Source organism: Colletotrichum higginsianum, chromosome 1 (assembly GCF_001672515.1).
Source record: "Colletotrichum higginsianum IMI 349063 chromosome 1, whole genome shotgun sequence".
NCBI classification, from domain to species: Eukaryota; Fungi; Ascomycota; class Sordariomycetes; order Glomerellales; family Glomerellaceae; genus Colletotrichum; species Colletotrichum higginsianum.
In genome coordinates, this window is record NC_030954.1 from 3740475 (window position 1) to 3758185 (window position 17711).

The following is a 17711-nucleotide window of genomic DNA, read 5'->3' on the forward strand; positions in this document are numbered from 1 at the left end:
GCCCCTCCCCAATTCAGGGCTGCTTTGTTATTACCACCGCTGTACGGAGTATTATTTGCGACATTAATACTTCCCAGGTTACCAAACTTGGCCTTGTTCCATTACCCCCCTCCTCCAGCAGGGCTTCCCACTTCCTACGGTGATACCCTGAACCACATCCCCCCCCCAAAAAAAAAGGATCCTAGTCCACTCGGCGGAGAAAGCCACTATTCTTAACCATGTCAGGCATCGTCTCCTCGCCCACCGCCCTGCACCCCGCCCTCAGTAATCCGAATCCGCTCCCGCCGGCGCCGGCGCCATTGCAACAGGCCCAGCAGCAGCCGTCATACTGTTCCCCTTCCGAACGAGTTATTAAAACGGGTTCGCTCTCCGACCGTCCCAAAAGCTCAAATGCCGCTCACGACCGACCTCTCTCTTCTTCATCTACTTCCGTCTCGACGTCCGCCCTTCCCGCCCTGTCACTTTTTCGCAATGCAGAAGCGGTAGCAGAGGTCCCATATTCTTGTGCCCCAGGCGGACCCCCCGCTGCTGCACCCACGTCAACCTATGCACCCTCGTCGACGATAAGGAGAAGCTCACTCTCAATAACATCCACCGCCGCCTACCCCGAGCTGCTGCCGCCCCCTCTATCGAGGTCGTCCAACGCCAACAACGCCGCCCATCACCCTCCCAAGGGTCACCGTCGCGCTCCCTCGCACGAAGTTCCTCGCCAGACTATTATGAAAGCGCTGGCTTCGGTCGTTCGCGGAAACAAACCCGAAGCCCTTTCCCTAACCGGCATGCTTTCCCAACAGGGTGGTAGCGTCGACAACCGACCCGCTACCTCCTCGTCTCAGAAGCTGGCCGACGCCCTCAACGAGCTCGCCAGCCGGAACATGACCCCCACCACCGCTCTGCCGTCTCTGCAGTCTCCCTGCTTCTACCACAACCGTTTCGACGATGCCGTTAATATCGACAAAGTCCTTGAGGAGATCAAGAACGACGACTGCATGTCTCACTCAAGACTGGTGCAGACCGCCACCGGCGTCCGTGAGGTTTCCAAGCAGCTCCAGCGCCGCCCCATCAAGCGAGCCGTACGCAACGTCATGATTGTTACCAAGGCTCGCGATAATCAGCTAGTCTATCTGACCCGGGAACTCGCTACCTGGCTGCTTCGCACCCCGAGGTACGGCTCCGAAGTTGGCGTCAACGTCTTCGTTGACGCCAAGCTGCGCAACTCTCGTCGTTTTGATGCCGGCGCCATCCTCGCCGAGAACCCTGCTTTTCAGGACATGCTTAAGTACTGGACACCCGACCTGTGCTGGACCCAGCCCGAGAAATTTGATCTTGTCCTAACACTCGGCGGCGACGGAACCGTGCTCTTTACTTCGTGGCTCTTCCAGCGCATTGTTCCTCCCGTCCTGTCCTTCAGCCTGGGCAGTCTCGGTTTCCTGACGAGCTTCGAGTTTGAGAGATACAAGCAGCATCTGGACCGCATTATGGGGGAGGAGGGCATGCGCGTGAACCTGCGCATGCGCTTCACCTGCACTGTCTACCGGTATGGCACCTTGGGCCAGGAGGCCGAAGAGGGCGAGCAGTTCGAGGTCCTGAACGAGCTCGTCATTGACCGTGGTCCATCCCCTTATGTCTCGAACCTGGAGCTCTACGGCGACGACGAGCTCCTCACCGTGGTGCAGGCCGATGGCTGCATCTTTTCAACCCCCACAGGATCCACCGCCTACTCTCTCTCGGCCGGGGGCTCTCTGGTGCACCCAGATATTCCCGCCATTCTATTGACGCCAATCTGCCCGCACACCCTATCGTTCCGCCCCATGGTTCTTTCCGACACGATGCTCCTCCGCGTATCGGTACCGCGCAACTCACGCGCGACGGCATACTGCGCCTTCGACGGCAAGGGCCGGGTCGAGCTGAGGCAGGGCGACTATGTCACCATCACGGCTTCACAGTACCCCTTCCCTACCGTTGTTCGCACCCAGACGGAGTGGTTCGACAGCGTGTCGCGCACACTTCGCTGGAACACGCGCGCTGCGACGCAGAAAGGCTTTGACCCCTCGGCCGATGGTAGTCTTTGCCCGTCGGAGGACGGCAAGGACGAGGATCCGGAATGGGACATCGACACAGACTCAGCGTGCTACGCCAGCGAGGACGGCAGCATCAGCGCGAGCCCGTTGCGAAGACAGATGAGTCTGTTGGGCATGTGATACTTTGAGATATGTGGAGGCCGAAAGGGAAGAAGCGAAAGGCATGGTGATTCCCACATTTTCTTTTGATTACGACCAACGACGGAGGCCTGTTTCGAGAGCGGCCCCTCTTCTTCATCTATCCATCTCCACCACAAGTGACGTTGGTGGGATAGACCAATGGGCGCATCGGCATCTTGGTGTTGCCGTTTCCCGCTCATTCCTTTTGTATGATAGACCGAGCGGATCTGGGCATGAAGCGAAAGCAAGCGCATGGACATGGTATGTTGACCGCGCATGTACGCGAGCGATGAAGGCATTAGAGAAGCGGAAACACGGGGAACATCAACTCCCTTTCCCGTGTCATTGGCATTGGTACTGGCACATATTTCAGGAGGAGGCTGATAACGACGGGCGAGCCGACTCTATAGCGAGGAGAATAGAAGAAAGGAGGAAAATGAACTACAACGATCCTCTTAGGTATATAGACGCTGGACGTTCCTATTCGCGACAACGAATGGAACCTGTTGCAGTTGTGGTATGATCCGTCCAGCGGGCGTGGTCAAGAATATAGAACAATAACAAAACAACGGTAATTGGTAACAATGCGGCGCCTCTTGATTCTTCCCTTCCTCTACAAAGGAAGATTGATAACGATTGTGCTAATGTCTGAAGGGGGGCTGAAAACATCAAAGAATGACTCTTTAAGCTGCTTATGAGCAATTTTCCGGTGCTCGGGCCCGGCATACACACAGCCCTAGGTTAACTACAGTCAAGACAAACAGCAGGATGATTTGCACCGTTGATTTTGGATTTCTCCTTCCTTTTTACTGATTTATTCCAGGGTGGCATCACTAGAGCTTGTCCAACGGATAATGAACATGGCTCGCGCACGCCCTACTTTACAGCGTGTTTGTCTACCACCAACCCAACTTGTTCTGGAAAAGCGAGGTCTCAATTCCACAATACAAGGACACCGAGACGAGACTTCATCACTTCCTAAAGCCAGTACACTGTACCCTGCGTTATCATCAAGGCGCCGGGTTGATTCTCGTCGCTGCGGCAATACCCTGTCGCAGGAAGCCGCAAAGGAACAGGTAGGGGCTTAAGGTAGCTAGCCTATTGATTCCTGGTGAGAAGGAGCAAAGTGGCGCCCAAAACTCATCGATCGACCTTGTCTTTGCGTCGTCATGCCACCGGCTGCCGAGTTGAACGTCACACTCCCAGTGGTTTCGACCATCGGCCGCTTCTACCACGAAGACGACTAGACGTTGTTACTTGGAGTGTGTCGACTCAAAGACTCTTAAGCTGCAAGAACAGACCCCGACTGGCAAGATTGTGTGGCATCACCCACTAGGAGCCCCTATCTCCAAGCTCCTTGGCTGAGAGAAAGTAGACCTGCAATGCAATCCATATCCCCCTTCTTGCTCGGACTGACCTCGCCGCCGCGCATGAATTTCTCCACCTCCTCGGTCTCTTTGGGTGCAGGCGAACTTCGATCGTCTACAAATATGGCCATATCTTTTCCGTAATCTCGGCGCCCCATGGCAGGCATCGTCCTGGCACGGTTGCCGCTGAAAATGGCCGGCACAGAGTGATAACCTAGAACCCGCCCAGTGCGTCTCGCATTGGGTTTGCTGCCAGCGGTGGTCGGCAATGGCCTTCTAGCATCAGAAAGTGGCGACATCTTGCCTGGGTTGCCGTTGGCATCAGGGCTCCAATTTTCCTTGTCAGAGTCGCTCGGAGAAATGAGCATGTTGACCTTGACTTTGTCGTTTGCCGCCTTATCGTTGTTTGAGTGAGCCAATGAGTTGTCGCCGCCACCAACTGGTGTTTGCATCCTTGCCATGCTGGAATACGTTCGACTCAGCCTGGGCTTCTTGGCCTGTTGAGACCGAGGCATCGGTCTACTAGCTGGGCAGTTCCGCTTAGAAGTGTTATTTTGAAGAATGCTGCTCGTTGAGCGAAGAAGGCTGATGGCGGCAACTGCGGAGCCGTTGGATTCATTTTCGGCTTGGGCGGTGAGCTCATCCCGAGTGTCGGCGTCACAGCACAACTCCCATGCGTGCGCATCCCGAGAGCGACCCCGTCCCAACGTCGGTGGCAGCGAATCAGTGAGGGCTGTGATAGGAGGCAGAGTCACACTAGCAAGTGCACTGTGGCTACGCTGGAGCGGTCGGGCTAACCTGGGTTGAGGCAAGGTCGATAAGTCTGGGAGCAGCCTTGTGGACTGGATCTGAGGAGGTGAAGCATCGTTGGAGACGACCTGAGCTTTGCCTTCCAGTGAAAGCGACAGCCGCACATTAGACTGTTGTGACGACTGGGATGACTGGGGAGGAGGCAGGATATGCGATGCAGATGCAACTGATGAGCAAGATGAGGGAGGGCACTGTTCGGACCTGACGCCATGTAAGTACGGATACGAACAACTACAGACTGGAATGGTCCTACTTAGGGGTATCGTCAACGCTGCGATTCAGCGTTGAGGGTGTCGAGAAGGAACTCGTAGGGTTCCATCGGTTGGTCAGAAATCCAAGGGAACTTGAAAAGGAGAAGGATCCAGTGGATTGCGGCAAGGAAGAAGAGTCTGTGAGTTGAGAAGTTGGTGTTTCCAAGCTCTTGTCTCCTACGTTAGGAGTCGGGACGGACGGGGTTGCGTGCTGAGGTCGTTCACCCGCATCCTCGATCGCCGTGGATGCAGACTTGACTGGTGTCTCTGCCGGCATCGGCGCCTGCACGGCGGCAGCATCTGCCACTGGCGATGTCTTCTCCTCGGGCAAGGAAGAGCTGTACGCCACGGGGTCGGATGAGAGAATTTGCATGCCACCATACCGAAGAGCAGCAATCTCCTGTGCAGAGAGGGGGCGGGATTTGCGTCTATCATTCTGTCGACGATTTTGGAACCATATCTGTCGGTCGACGGTCAGCAGGGTTACGCGTCACGGTAGCCGTGGTCTTACTTGGACCTCTTTCTCGTTGAGGGAAACGCGTTTCACGATGTCCAGACGCGCCGCCTTGTCCGGTTTCGGGTTCCCGATATAGGCGGCCTCGAGAATGGACTTGTCTTTAGCACTGCACAAACGAGGGAAGAGTCAGTGTCTGCAAACGCGACGACGCGAGTACATGGACGGTCGGCCCGGCGACTTACGCAGTCCTCTTCCTTTTGCCTTTGGGGTGTTTTTCCGAGTCGGGAGTTGACACGTCTATTTTGGCGTGCGACGAGAGCGCAAGATCGGGGGTTTGCGTCAGGTCGGCGACGGGTTGTCTTGTGGGAGTCTGCGCAGCGGGTTGCGACAGGAAGGAAGATTCGCATGAGGGCGGGGATGACGAGGAGGGTGCTGTAGCAGTCGAGACCGGAGGCGAGATACCGGAGGCAGGCATGGCGACGGTTGAGCTACGAGCAATGGCCGACACTCATGACATGGGGTTGGAGCAGTCGAGCAAATCTGGAGGTAAGAGAGTGTGCACGCGAGACACCAAGGCACCGAACGGGTTATCAAAACAACAAATAGAGGTATTTCGAGAGGTAGGAATACCAGTGGGTAGGGGAGAACAAGGAGTCCTTCGGAGGAGGAGAAAAGAGATGAGGGAAAGAGAAGGTAAGAGAGCGAGAAAGAGGAAGGTAGGTAACTTGGTAGGTAGGTAGTGTTTCCCAGGAACGGGCTAGGTGGGGAGGAAGGAGCGTCGAGACACGAGGCGCGGTTAATCGTGGTAATTAAGATGGAAGGTACGGTGTGTGGTGAGGGTGTTGCGGTACCAGTTGCTTGTGGTGTTGAACGTAGCCCAGCGCGTCGGGGAACCGACTAGGACATTTACACGCTACGGAGACGTGCATAGTGGGGCCTGGATGGACCAAGACACCCCCAGTCCAATGTTGGACCGCCAAAAACGCGATCGTGGCACGGGTCCCCCCAGACCACGGCCCAGGTTGTGGAATTGTGTACCGCCTTTTCACATCCCATCTAAGCAAAGCAGATTTCGCTGGACTCTCCCAAAGCCCTTTTATGTCCTTTCTTATACCTAATCAGTGACGAGAGGGGCACACAGGTTACATAAGCTAAGAGCGGCGAATTGGCACTGCTTGTACTTCCAGAAGAGAAGAAGCAGAAGTTCTAACTCTGTTGACGTTCTGATCCCTACGCGTGCGCAAGAGACATAATCACGATCATAACCTGTCCCTGATACAGTCCGCGCATTGATTCGAGAGACAGGCAGGCCGTGTGGTCTAGTCATCAGTGCATTGGGGCTTGGGCCAGTCAAGTCGCGTGTCTGTTTTTTAATCAGGGAATAAAACAAAAACACTCAACGCTTGGTCTCCCGGGGCTACCCTCTCCATACTGCCCTCGATCATAATGCTCAGTGTCACTACCTTGGCTTATTCGGCACTGTCACATGAAGTCAGGTGGGAAAGCAATCTCCCGACAAATGTAGTGACTCCCGCCTTGACTAAGCCGAGCTTGAACATATCTCCTTCGTAAGACGCGACGAGCACACCGTCGTGAGTTTATGACCTGGGGCTTGACCTGAACCTCCAACTCTGTCTTGGCTTCCGCATCCGACTCGATTCGGCTCAAAACACGGAGTTGGGCCCAACTAAGCCCAGGCATGCAAGCCTAGGTATGTAGATGATTACGGATACTGACGTGCCCAGTCTTGAATTTCGTTGCCAACCCTTGCCTCTTTCCCTCCCGCTCGCATGCGTTTGTTTTCCCACTAAACACTTCAGAACCCTGTCCTAAAATATTCCCCCAACCATCAAGGCGCGTCACTAACCCCTGGCGCTGCTCCTTTTGAGCCTCTTGTTTTCTGGGCCCCAGTCTCCAGAATTGACTCTTCCCCCTCTCTACTTTCGTTTGGTTGGTGCTGCCCGCTTTTGAAGAACGCGTCTGTGACATGGGGGCCGCCGGCCCATGTGGATGCAGCCGGCTTGAGGAGGCTGGGGATATTGAAGTCTATCAAGCAACCGTATTCCTTGACTATCACAAGGGGTTTATGTACAAGGCGCTCTAGGTTGTTGTTGCCTCTACTCTTTGCGTCGCTCCGTGTGATACTGGCTGCAACCAAAGACCCACATAACCGGTCGCGCCTTTGAGGAAGACTTTGTTTATTTAAATAAATATTGACGCTTCGTGGATGATGGTGATGACGGTTAGAAACATTGCTGTCACTCACATAACGTCTCGCCCGACGTCACATCAGCTTTCTCTAGCCCAGCTATCGAGGTGAGTGTGCCATCTGGTCTTCACTCATTTATCTCACCAACAATCGCTGGTAACCAACCGATATTGACTCAGTATAAACTGGAACACCGTCTGTGAGGAAGCTCATCCACGCTCAAAGCCCAGCCTCTTTCTCAGCCAGGGCACGACGTACATCTCTTGTCGCTCACGAAACCGCGTGCTTTTATCGCTGCATTGGTATTTGTCCGTGTCTCCATTTATGCCTAGCCAATCACTGAATTCCTATCTAATCAAATGCATCGCGCTGTCTGCCAAGGCTCGCACACGCAAAGTAGAGAACGGGACGGCTGTATCCCGAGACACTTTGGTGGAAGTGTAAGGACTCAGTGTTCATCTTGTAAGGCGTCAAACTACTCAAAGTATGCTGGCCGTCTAGCAGCAAGTGTAAAACCCTCCATCCAGCTCCGAGTCTACCAAATAAACCGGTCGTGCCGTCTTCTACCATAATGGCCATGACCAGCAGTTGCCGGTCTGCGCCAGAGAATTCCGGTTCACGATGTCCCGTCGACCACTCCACCGCGGTTGGATCATGATCCGTGCCACGTCTCTATCTTTACAAGTCATCGTCCGAAAGTTCACCAGGCAGAGGCATCTCGGCGGCGGCGGCCATCTCCTGGCGGTACTGCTCGAGGAGCTTCTCGTCGACCTGGGCGGTTGGGGGGGCCAGAGCCGGCGCGGCAACAAATTCCTACCTCAAGTTAGCATGGATCTGTATCGAAAGCTAGGTCCAGCGCAAGATGAGAATTCGAAAGTACTTACCAAAGCAGGGTTACCAACGAGCTTGCGTGCGAGCCAAAGGAAAGGCTTCTCGAAGTTGTAGTTGGACTTGGCAGAGATATCGTAGTACTGGAGGTTCTTCTTGCGATGGAAGGTGATGGTCTTGGCCTTGACCTTGCGCTCCTTCACATCGACTTTGTTACCGCAGAGAACAATAGGGATGTTCTCGCAAACACGAACGAGGTCGCCTGAACAGTTTACGTCAGTTCTTCCTATCTGGGAAATGGTACTGTAGAGGGGGCGTCATTGATCTTATAGACGTTCCGTTACGTACGGTGCCAGTTGGGGACGTTCTTGTAGGTGATACGGGAGGTGACATCGAACATGATGATACCGCACTGGCCGTTGATGTAGTAACCGTCACGGAGACCACCGAACTTCTCCTGACCGGCGGTATCCCAGACATCGAACTGGATCTGGCCGAAGTTCTGTGTGTAATGCGTTAGAGGGCTGAAAGGACACCGATCTTGGTTGGAAGGCACATACCGTGGTGAAACCCAAGGGGTGAACCTCGACACCAAGGGTGGCCATGTACTTCTTCTCGAACTCACCAGTCAAGTGGCGCTTGACAAAAGTGGTCTGTAAGATTTGATACGGTCAGTAACGTTCGAGACTGGCTGGGGCCAGCGTGGCCTGGATGGAAAATGCAGCCAACGAGCGCATCTCAGGACCACGACCGACGAGGGCGAGGAGTTAGGTACTCGCCTTTCCGGTACCGCCATCGCCGACAAGGACGAGCTTGAAGGTAGGAGTCTGGGCGGCAGCCATGTTCGCGATCGGTGAGCGAGTAGGCTCGGTGCGGGTTTGATATAAACAGGCGGGGCTGACCGAGGGGTTAGCAACTTGCGCGAAGCAAAACAAACGGGTTCGATGGTGACTTTGTCGGAGCGCGTGATGGGCGAAGGCGCAGAACCAGGGAAACAGACGAGGGCGTACCGTGGGGAGACAGCAAAAACGGGCTGTAAACTTTTTGACGTGTGGAAATCGTCACCGACTGATCGACTTTGGGGGGGGTGTTGTTTTTGAGGATGGCGGGGAGCTTGCAAGGAAGCAGTACTTCTTAAGCGAAAAAATCAGTCAGGCAGGCCAACGGAGTTGGGTAGGCACGATCGGGCTAGGCGCCTGTCACGTGCAGTACTCTCTCGTCATTGCGGGGTCCTTGTCAGTGGACGGAACACTAAGATAGGTACTCTTTTCAAGGCAGATAAGCTGAGGCAGCCAGCATATGTAGGTACTGTAGGTACCAAAACCCAGGTATTCGGAGGTACGTAGGCAGTAAAGCGGGAGGAAGAGGGGGGGGGGGAAAAGGACGAGCCACGCTGTCGCAAGGAAGCATCCCAGATGCCGCTAATCCTTTATCGGAAATGATGATATCCACCCATTTTTGCTGCCGTCGGCTTGTCACTGTATCGCCAGGGGTGCTGGCCTGGTCATGTCCATTGCCTTGAGAATGTCTCGTTTCTTTCATGGACGGCCGCTCTGTCCGCTCGGTTTCAACATTGTATTCTGATATATGAATGCGAGTGTTTGCTTGCCGCTTCCGACAGTAATATCACGTCTCACTAATCAACCTTACTTCCCCTTCCGTTGCCAGTCTGAAAAGAAAAGAAAAAACCCTATCATTCTCAGGGGTAATTGATTTTACTACTTTCCACAATCTGCTTTTTCCACCTTGGACGAGCTTCTCGACTGGTTTGGCTTGCAGTCTCTGGTGGGAGCTCAGGTCCAGATACTTCCTTGCGCTTTGCTTGATGGCATGCCTGCCAATTTCAAGTCCCTCATTGGCTGCTCACCTGTAGGCAGAACGGGTTGTCTTCTGCCCAACAGTTCTGTCAACCTAGGTAGTCGATCGGGTTGGCTAGAAACCGTAACCTATGTCTGTAAGGATTTTTCCCCTCACTTTCAACTTTTACTCTTTGGTTTTATCATTGTTTCCTTGCTCTTGCTCGTCGGTTCTGAATTATCAACCTCAGAGAAACCTGTCGAACAAAAACGTGATTCCGATAAGCGACGGTCTAAACCTTCATTTATCAGTTGATGGTGGAACAAGTTAGTCTAGCGATTCGGCCAACAATTGTGGAAGTAGATGTGTTTGTTGGGCATAGTACTCCGTTTTCATGCACATGAGGTCCGCGAAATTGCAACCTGTATGGCTGGAAATAGATTGTCATCGTTACAGAGGCAGAATACGACAGCCCAGTAGACCTCTGCCACCCCAGCTGCGTCTTGGCGTCAATGTAAGTTGCATTTCTCGGCGCGTGCCTGAACTGTGCCGCGATACTTTGACCAAGATCGGTCGCTTACAGCTTGTCAGTCTTCCGGTTTGTCTAAGATGACAATGAGAGGGTACGTCCAACTTACACCTTCGTTCCCTTGAACACACTCGCCCACCTTCGTCAGGTTGTCATGGTTTGAGAGGTTGACATATCCAAAACTGCTGATTTCATCGCCTGGCTTCAGACCCGCTGTCTCAGCTGGACTTCCTGGGACAACACTGTTGACCTTGGCGAAGGGCTCCGGCGGCCGAGGTGCGGAGTGATCCGCCAGAAGGCTGGCATCCCCGGAAGATCGAACTGAGGAGATATCGTCTTCTTGTAAGCTGGCAAAGTGATCGTGAAGATGCTTCTCAATCACGGCCATAAGACTTTTGTAATCGTTTCTCAGATGGATGATACGGGCTCTCGTAGTACGCACTATGTCAATGCATTAAACACTTGCTGAACGGCCGCTGGATCGGGTGGGATTACCTTGAGCAACATCGATGTCCGCTCTCGGGAAGCCGTCTCGAGTTGTAAGGGGGGTGTTCATGTCGGCCCCATGCTGCGTTGCAAGTCAGCTGGCTGCCCGTTCAGGCTCACTCGCTTTGACGGGAAGCTGAGGTCATTTACGCACAGAATCGAGAACCGCGCCGAGAGCTTTCAACTCAGCCTCCACGTCATCTTTTTTCTTTTGGAGTTCCGCGAATGTGAGACGGCCGAAATGGCCGTTGGCCGTCGCATTGCTAGTCGGGCCTGAAGGCACTGTTGGGGCGTGTATGTTATTCATCTTGAGGAATGATCCCATCGCCGTCGAAGGCACTCGTGATACGTGGGGCGCGGCAAATTCCCAGATTACTTTAAAAAGTGCCTGAGAGTGTTAAGATGTGGTTGTTGTCCTGCCGAGTCGCATTGATCGAATCTGTTTTCTTGGGTGCAAGTGATGATGAGGACTCACAAGACATTGATTGCAATGCCCCGCGCTGTTAGGCAGAAGGGCTGACGGCAGTATCCTCAACGGTGCGTGCGACAAGCCAAACAGAGGGAATGTGCGTGCTACGGGGTACACTCCCAGCTGTTTACACTGTCCCACAGCTAATTTGGCACCTGGAGGCAGAAGCTACCCTTGCCGATTGTACTGTTCGCATGATTTGCCAGCTTGCTGACTAACAACCCCCCATCAGTCCAGTTTCGCCAGGCAGGAACGAATCTGTCACTGGAAGCGACAGAAAGAAAGAAAGTATCTGGGTACCTGAGGCATACCCTTTGCTTTGCTGCACCCGACCTGTGCCGACGCGTTCTGACGCAGCTTTGGCTCCAGATCCAGATCCAGCTCCAGCCTCCAACCCCAAGGTATCAACAGATACCCTTCCTTCCTTCGCCCACAAGCAACTATCATCAACCATGGCGACGGGTGTTGATGCAAAGCTTCTCAAATCCACTAAATTCCCGCCGGAATTCAATCAGAAGGTTGATATGCAGAAAGTCAACCTCCAGGTGATGAAAAAGTTAGAGACTTGCCGCTCCCCGTTGCCGTCCAGTTACTAACTCCTGTCACCTAGGTGGATAGCCAGCAAGATCTCCGATATTCTGGGCAGCGAAGACGATGTGGTCATCGAGCTTTGCTTCAATTTAATTGAAGGGTCGCGATATGTTTGTATTGCCCGCCACCGCGGCTGGTTACGTCTATAATTGCTTACTCTCTCCCAGCCCGACATCAAATCTCTTCAGATACAGCTCACGGGATTTTTGGACAAGGATACGGCACCATTCTGCAAAGACCTGTGGAAGCTATGCTTGAGCGCTCAAACGAGCCCGCAAGGCGTGCCCAAGGAACTGCTCGAGGCCAAGAAGCTGGAATTGATACAGGAAAAGGCACGCAAGACTATTTCGTCCCCCGGGTCGAAAATTGAAGCTAACGCTGCATAAGATGGAAGCCAATCGTGCAGCAGACGAAGCCCGCCGACGCCGAGAAGACACCGAAAGACGCGAAGAAGTTAACAGATTGAGAGACCGGGATCGAGGCGACCGCGGCCGTGGTCGCGGTGGAGATGCGTGGCGGGGTCGGCGAGGCGACAGAGACTACGACCATCGAGGTAGGCCTGGGCCACGCTTCGGCGAAAACAGATCGCGCTCGCCGGCACCGAGACATCGCGATACAAGAGACAGGGGCTCGTTCCGTGAATCTGCACGAGACAGCTATGTTCCCAGAAACCGAGTTAGTAGCGGTCGAGGCCCTGGGCGTCGACGCACCGTCACACGCTCACCCTCTTCGGCGCCTGCATCCGCACGGTCTGCCTCGCGCAGTAGGAGCGCGGAGCGGAAGCGAGAGTCGAGTCGCGGGTCTCCCTCCCCGGCTCATCGAAGATCTCGGCGAGACCGTGACCCACCCAGTCCCAGGCCTGCGAGGAATCGGTCCACGTCATTGAAAAGGAGTGAAGGTGGCTATCGCGACTCACGACGGAAGCGAGGATCCACGAGGAGTGCGTCAACGCCGTCACCGTCGTCTGATGAAAGGCCACCTACCAAGCGGCGCAGGTACTCCTCGTCTCGAAGCCGCTCCCCTGACCACAAGAGACGATCCCGCAGTAGATCATCAGGCTCAGAATCTTCCCGAAGCTCCAGATATCGGAGTCGGAGTCCCAGACGCCGACCTTATTATGGCCGTGCAGTCTCGGATTCTCGAAGCGGCCCCCCGGGCCGCGATGGTAACAGCGTGCCTCACTCTCCAGGCATCGAGAGGCGTAATAGAAAGCCGGACGAAGAAGAGCAAGGAAAGAATGGCAATAGGAAGGACCGACAAGGGGATGCTCTGAGTGGAAGCAGGAGACGCAACTCATCGTCCGCTTCATCGAGATCAGCTGATCATTCCAAAAGATGACCCGCGCATCTAGCGCCGGCTCCCCACACGTTACATTTACCACCAGAGGTAAACGTGTGTTTCCCCCAAGGCGACTAAGCCCTCCAGATGTCCCACTAACGCGACATCGACCGTGCAGACATAATCGCACCCACACGACTGTGCTGAAGGCCGTCGGCACAGGTAGTTGGCTAATCGACGAACGGCAAGCAAATGAGAAGATGATAAGCTTTGATACCGGCTCTTCTAGCAGCGGCTGAGGCTAACCGTCTAAGAAGTTCTGACGAGTACACATACGCGCGAGCTCACTTTCTGTTTGAAGGGGATATGGGGTCAAGACGACAAAACGCCTGACTTGGTACGTTGACTGTATTTTCTCTAGCCCCATAGACATACCTATACTGCCTGTCCAAGAAGTCTCCGAAGTATTTCGACTCGTCTCGACCTGCCATTTCCTCTCCAATTTGCGAATTACAAGATTTTTGCCGCTCAGCACAGGCCACGGTAAACGTGAATCCTAGCAATGGCAACGGTTGCTTGCTATCCGTCTTTTGTAGTGTGACGGAATGGACGGTTACCAACATCAAGGTCATGCGTGCGGCATGACCTTACGTCATTCCTAAATAGAGATACTTGTAGCGATAGCAATTCAAACCCATCATCGCGAGGGTTTACTTAGACAGGCAGGTCATGCAATCACGTGGGCATTGCCTGTTCACAATAAAACAGAGCAAATAGAACAAGTTTGAGCTTGGAGTTTGTCGAAATTAGCTTGGAGACGATGATAGTGCACTTCGCGCCAGATACGTACACTACATTGTCAGTGTTAAATAACAGAACGAACCTTGTTAAGTACCTATTGCCCAGGTAGGTACCTATGAGCTCTCCGTCAGCACCCCACTTCGAGAGACGCGCCGTGGCCCGTGGGCTCCGTCTCCGCGGCTCCGAAAGCAAGCTCTCAATTTACGACGACATACCATCTTCCTCTCTCTCACACTTTCGCATTTTCGCATTCCCAAATCCCATCTCATTTTCGTTCCCCAACAACACCTGCTCGCCCTCACACAACTCTGCGGCAAATCGATACTATATGGAGATCCTTTCCCGGAAATTCACGCCACCCGTATAATTCGGCCCGCCGAATTTCGCTCGTTGTGTGGGTTCCTGCATTTGGTGCTCCTCGGGAAGGAGGCTACAGGTGTCGGTGCTCTTTTCGTCCCTACTCGGGCCTCTCTTTCCAGGCTTCTTGAGAGCATCTATTTTCCTCCCCTATCTTATCAACTGAAGTCATTCTCAACCCCTTACAGCGAGTTGTAAGGGCGAGGGTGACGTTCTGCGCACGTCCTTCATGTTTTTGGCCCAGGCGAACTCAGTCGAGCTCGTCCGCAACACGGGTGACCAACCACACCCATCACGTATAACCCTGACAAGTGTTTGAGTCCCTTCGTCCTTCCCAAGTTTGTCTCCCAATCCATCCACCCTTCGCAGTTGCTATTGGCAACATCGCCCATCTTCCTCCTTCTGTCTCCTCTCTATTCAGCTGGACAACATTGTCTAGAATAATTGGTGGCAATGGTCCCCCTCGCACAGTCTCCATGCTGCGGCAGTCCTCAATACGATGCGAAGGACTCGCAATCAGTGGGTTTTTCATCTTCAGAAGATATCTCCCAGCGAGCCGAGAGCAGCTTGGAATATGGGAAACGTCCTAATTCGATGGGTAACCGCCCATCGCGTGTCGATTTCTTGTATCAAGCCGTCCCAGCCTTGCAGGACCACTTGGTCCAAGGTGGTAAACGCAAGACTACTCACAGCCCCGAGGGTGTGGAATGCACCGGGTACGTCCAAGGCAACCTCAAGAAAGTGAAGCTGGGAGCAGAAGAGGAGCAGCCGTCTCATTTGACTCGGGACAAAGCTCAGCTCCCTCCAGAAATTTGGCATCATGTTTTCACCTTCATCCCCACAAGACGCTTGGGTGTTCTGCTACGAGTCAACAGACTCTTTAACGCATACCTTGACCCTCAATTTTCTTCCAGAAGCCACCCCTCTCCCTCGGAATACTCACGTTGCATCAAGCCATTATTGCCCGATACAATCTGGCAGCTGTCAAGGAGATTGCACTGGCCCAAAATGCCTGCCCCTTTGAGAAACAGGTCTGAACTCGACATGTGGCGCCTCTGTTGCGCCAAAGTCTGCAACCTTTGTGGGGCTGCAAAATCGATACAGCAACAACAGGAATCCTATAATTCCTGGCGCTTGGGACCCGGGCTTGATGGTCTGGCTCCTATCTTCGCATTTGGGATTACCTGTTGCGGTCCCTGTCTTTTGAAAAGCTCCGTGAAGGTTCGTTTTGGCTCGAGGCTTCTACCAACTATGTCCCCTGACTGAACACGCGTACAGGAAATCGACCTGTTACTTTCATCCACAACACCGTCTTCCCTCATTCCCGCACTCGCATACGTGCTCGTTACAAGTGAACTCCAAGTCGTGCCACCTAGCACTATGGCAAGCATTTTGATTTCCGAGAAGCTAGAAGCTACCAAGTTCTATCTGGCCTCGAGTATCGTGACCGCGAAGGAGGATCTTCGTGCTGCCCAACATCTCGGAACAGCGGCAGTCGAGGAATGGCTGACAGGTCTCGACGCCCGGGGCAAGGATCTAAGGAGCGACGCTGCTCGATGGGAGAGGTGGGCGGCTACGGGTGGGCTGGCCCTCCTAAACCAACCAATACGGCGACAGCCGAACCACGAATTGAATGGCCCAGTCCACGCAGTATTGGTGCGAGCCTCCCCAGGGACATCAAAGTCGGTCGCCGGTCAAGAATCCCAAGAGGATAAATCACTATCACCAACATCAACTGCCCTGGACCACCAATTAGACTCGCCAGCAAATGCAAGTCGGGCCAGTAAACACCAAGAACACCGAGAAAGAGATCACGAAGAGGCCGCGGCATTGAAGGCGTTGCGGCGTGCCGAAATTGAGCGTCGTGCCATGCAGATTGAACCCCCTTTGCCGCCCAATCTTCTCGGTCATGTGTCTTGTTTTCAAACGGCAATCAAGACGACCGCTCCTTTGGACGACATTGCGTGGGACACGCTCTTGCCCAAATTGCTCGCTGAACGAACTGGCGCCGAGAGATCGAAAAACAAGAGTCTACCGATCAGCCCAATCGCCAGTCCCGAAACCAACCATGAGTCGCTGAAAAAAGTTACGGACAAAGACTGGGATGATATTCAAGGCCCGGTCCGCACTCAAATTTCGAAATATGCAGACGACATTGTTCGCAGCAGCTGGGGAAAAGGCCGCAAAGTCAAGAAGGAGAACAGCCCACGGTTTGCAGCAGAGGTGCTCCTGTCAGTGCGTGCACGATTCTATGCAGCCGTGGCGCAAGATGCCGCAGTTGCCATCGCAGCTGACCAACAGCCAGTCGTTGATCCGCCCGAAGGACCCTTCACCCAGAAACTCACACTTGAGAATATGAAATGGGTGTTTGACACGAAGATCAAACCTCATACCGAATCGTATCGCAAAGAATTGTTTCTCTGCAACGGGTGTGACAGCAACAGGTTCTATGGTTTCGAAGGAGTGATTCAGCACTATGCTGCGAAACATACCAAAGTTCTCAGCCTCGGCAACGTGGTTGTCCATTGGCGGGCCGAATGGCCGAAGCAATCACCATTCAGACCCAATGCTCGACCAACCAAACACGATCAAGCAACTCCATCAAACGTCCTGCCGAGTCATGCATCGCCAGTCCAAGCACAGTACGGCGCCTATGACACCCTCCATCACGATGGAAATATGCATCATGCGCCCCCTTTCAACTTCCCCCTTGGACAACTTGCACCTACTTCGTCTTATCCTCCCCAGTATACTGGCACATACCCCCCACCACATTCTTACACTGAGGGCAACTTTGTGTCTTTTGCTCCTTACTTGGGATCTGGTTATGGAGCCAATGGCGGCCCTCAGACGTATGTAACGGCGCCCACAGGCTTCGGCCTGCATCCTGGCCTACCTGGTCCTCTGGAATACCCTCCCAGCATTCCGGGACCGCTTTATCCCGGCCAACCACATCATGCTGATTCGATGCAAAACAACAATCAGCCTCAATCTGTTGCGGCTAAGGGGACGCCGTTTCCGTCTTTCTATTATGCGCAAATGGAAACCGTTGCCCGAAGTGCGAGAGATACCTGGAACGCGCTTTCCAGCGTCAGAGACTTGCCTGGACCTTTGAGGGTATATGTTGTGATATACCATGTGGTGAAGCGCTTTCGCTTGAGGTTCTCCGAGGCCCCATCTCTGCGAATTTTCAACGACGGATTGTCAAATAATAAGGAGATGCGTCCAGTCCGCAACGTCAACGGGCTGATGTGTAAGTCCTGTACATTGGGCCTGGGCC

General features: G+C 53.8%; 7 protein-coding genes across 7 annotated transcripts; 4 read left to right on the forward strand and 3 right to left on the reverse strand.

Moving 5' to 3' along the window:
* Nucleotides 1–218: 218 nt before the first annotated feature.
* Nucleotides 219–2201, forward strand: CH63R_01114 (ATP-NAD kinase; the record flags this gene model as incomplete). Its single annotated transcript, XM_018296089.1, has 1 exon — nt 219–2201. The coding sequence occupies one exon, from the start codon at nt 219–221 to the stop codon at nt 2199–2201; it is 1983 nt and encodes a 660-aa protein (XP_018164451.1).
* A 1342-nt stretch (nt 2202–3543) lies between these two features.
* Nucleotides 3544–5561, reverse strand: CH63R_01115 (homeobox domain-containing protein; the record flags this gene model as incomplete). Its single annotated transcript, XM_018296090.1, has 4 exons — nt 3544–4579; nt 4632–5089; nt 5141–5252; nt 5329–5561. 4 exons carry the CDS (start codon nt 5559–5561, stop codon nt 3544–3546), a joined length of 1839 nt encoding a protein of 612 aa, XP_018164452.1.
* Nucleotides 5562–7973: 2412 nt separating this feature from the next.
* On the reverse strand, nt 7974–8965 carry CH63R_01116 (GTP-binding nuclear protein GSP1/Ran; the record flags this gene model as incomplete). Its single annotated transcript, XM_018296091.1, has 5 exons — nt 7974–8108; nt 8180–8385; nt 8472–8625; nt 8684–8776; nt 8927–8965. 5 exons carry the CDS (start codon nt 8963–8965, stop codon nt 7974–7976), a joined length of 627 nt encoding a protein of 208 aa, XP_018164453.1.
* Nucleotides 8966–10370: 1405 nt separating this feature from the next.
* CH63R_01117 (26S proteasome non-ATPase regulatory subunit 9) lies at nt 10371–11260 on the reverse strand (the record flags this gene model as incomplete). The annotated part of the gene is made up of 4 exons (XM_018296092.1): nt 10371–10496; nt 10559–10890; nt 10912–11017; nt 11090–11260. 4 exons carry the CDS (start codon nt 11258–11260, stop codon nt 10371–10373), a joined length of 735 nt encoding a protein of 244 aa, XP_018164454.1.
* A 596-nt stretch (nt 11261–11856) lies between these two features.
* CH63R_01118 (PWI domain-containing protein) lies at nt 11857–12381 on the forward strand (the record flags this gene model as incomplete). The annotated part of the gene is made up of 3 exons (XM_018296093.1): nt 11857–11960; nt 12015–12105; nt 12163–12381. 3 exons carry the CDS (start codon nt 11857–11859, stop codon nt 12379–12381), a joined length of 414 nt encoding a protein of 137 aa, XP_018164455.1.
* Nucleotide 12382: 1 nt separating this feature from the next.
* On the forward strand, nt 12383–13268 carry CH63R_01119 (uncharacterized protein; the record flags this gene model as incomplete). Its single annotated transcript, XM_018296094.1, has 2 exons — nt 12383–12935; nt 12991–13268. 2 exons carry the CDS (start codon nt 12383–12385, stop codon nt 13266–13268), a joined length of 831 nt encoding a protein of 276 aa, XP_018164456.1.
* A 2543-nt stretch (nt 13269–15811) lies between these two features.
* CH63R_01120 (F-box domain containing protein) lies at nt 15812–16790 on the forward strand (the record flags this gene model as incomplete). Its single annotated transcript, XM_018296095.1, has 2 exons — nt 15812–16666; nt 16689–16790. 2 exons carry the CDS (start codon nt 15812–15814, stop codon nt 16788–16790), a joined length of 957 nt encoding a protein of 318 aa, XP_018164457.1.
* Between the last annotated feature and the right edge of the window lie 921 nt (nt 16791–17711).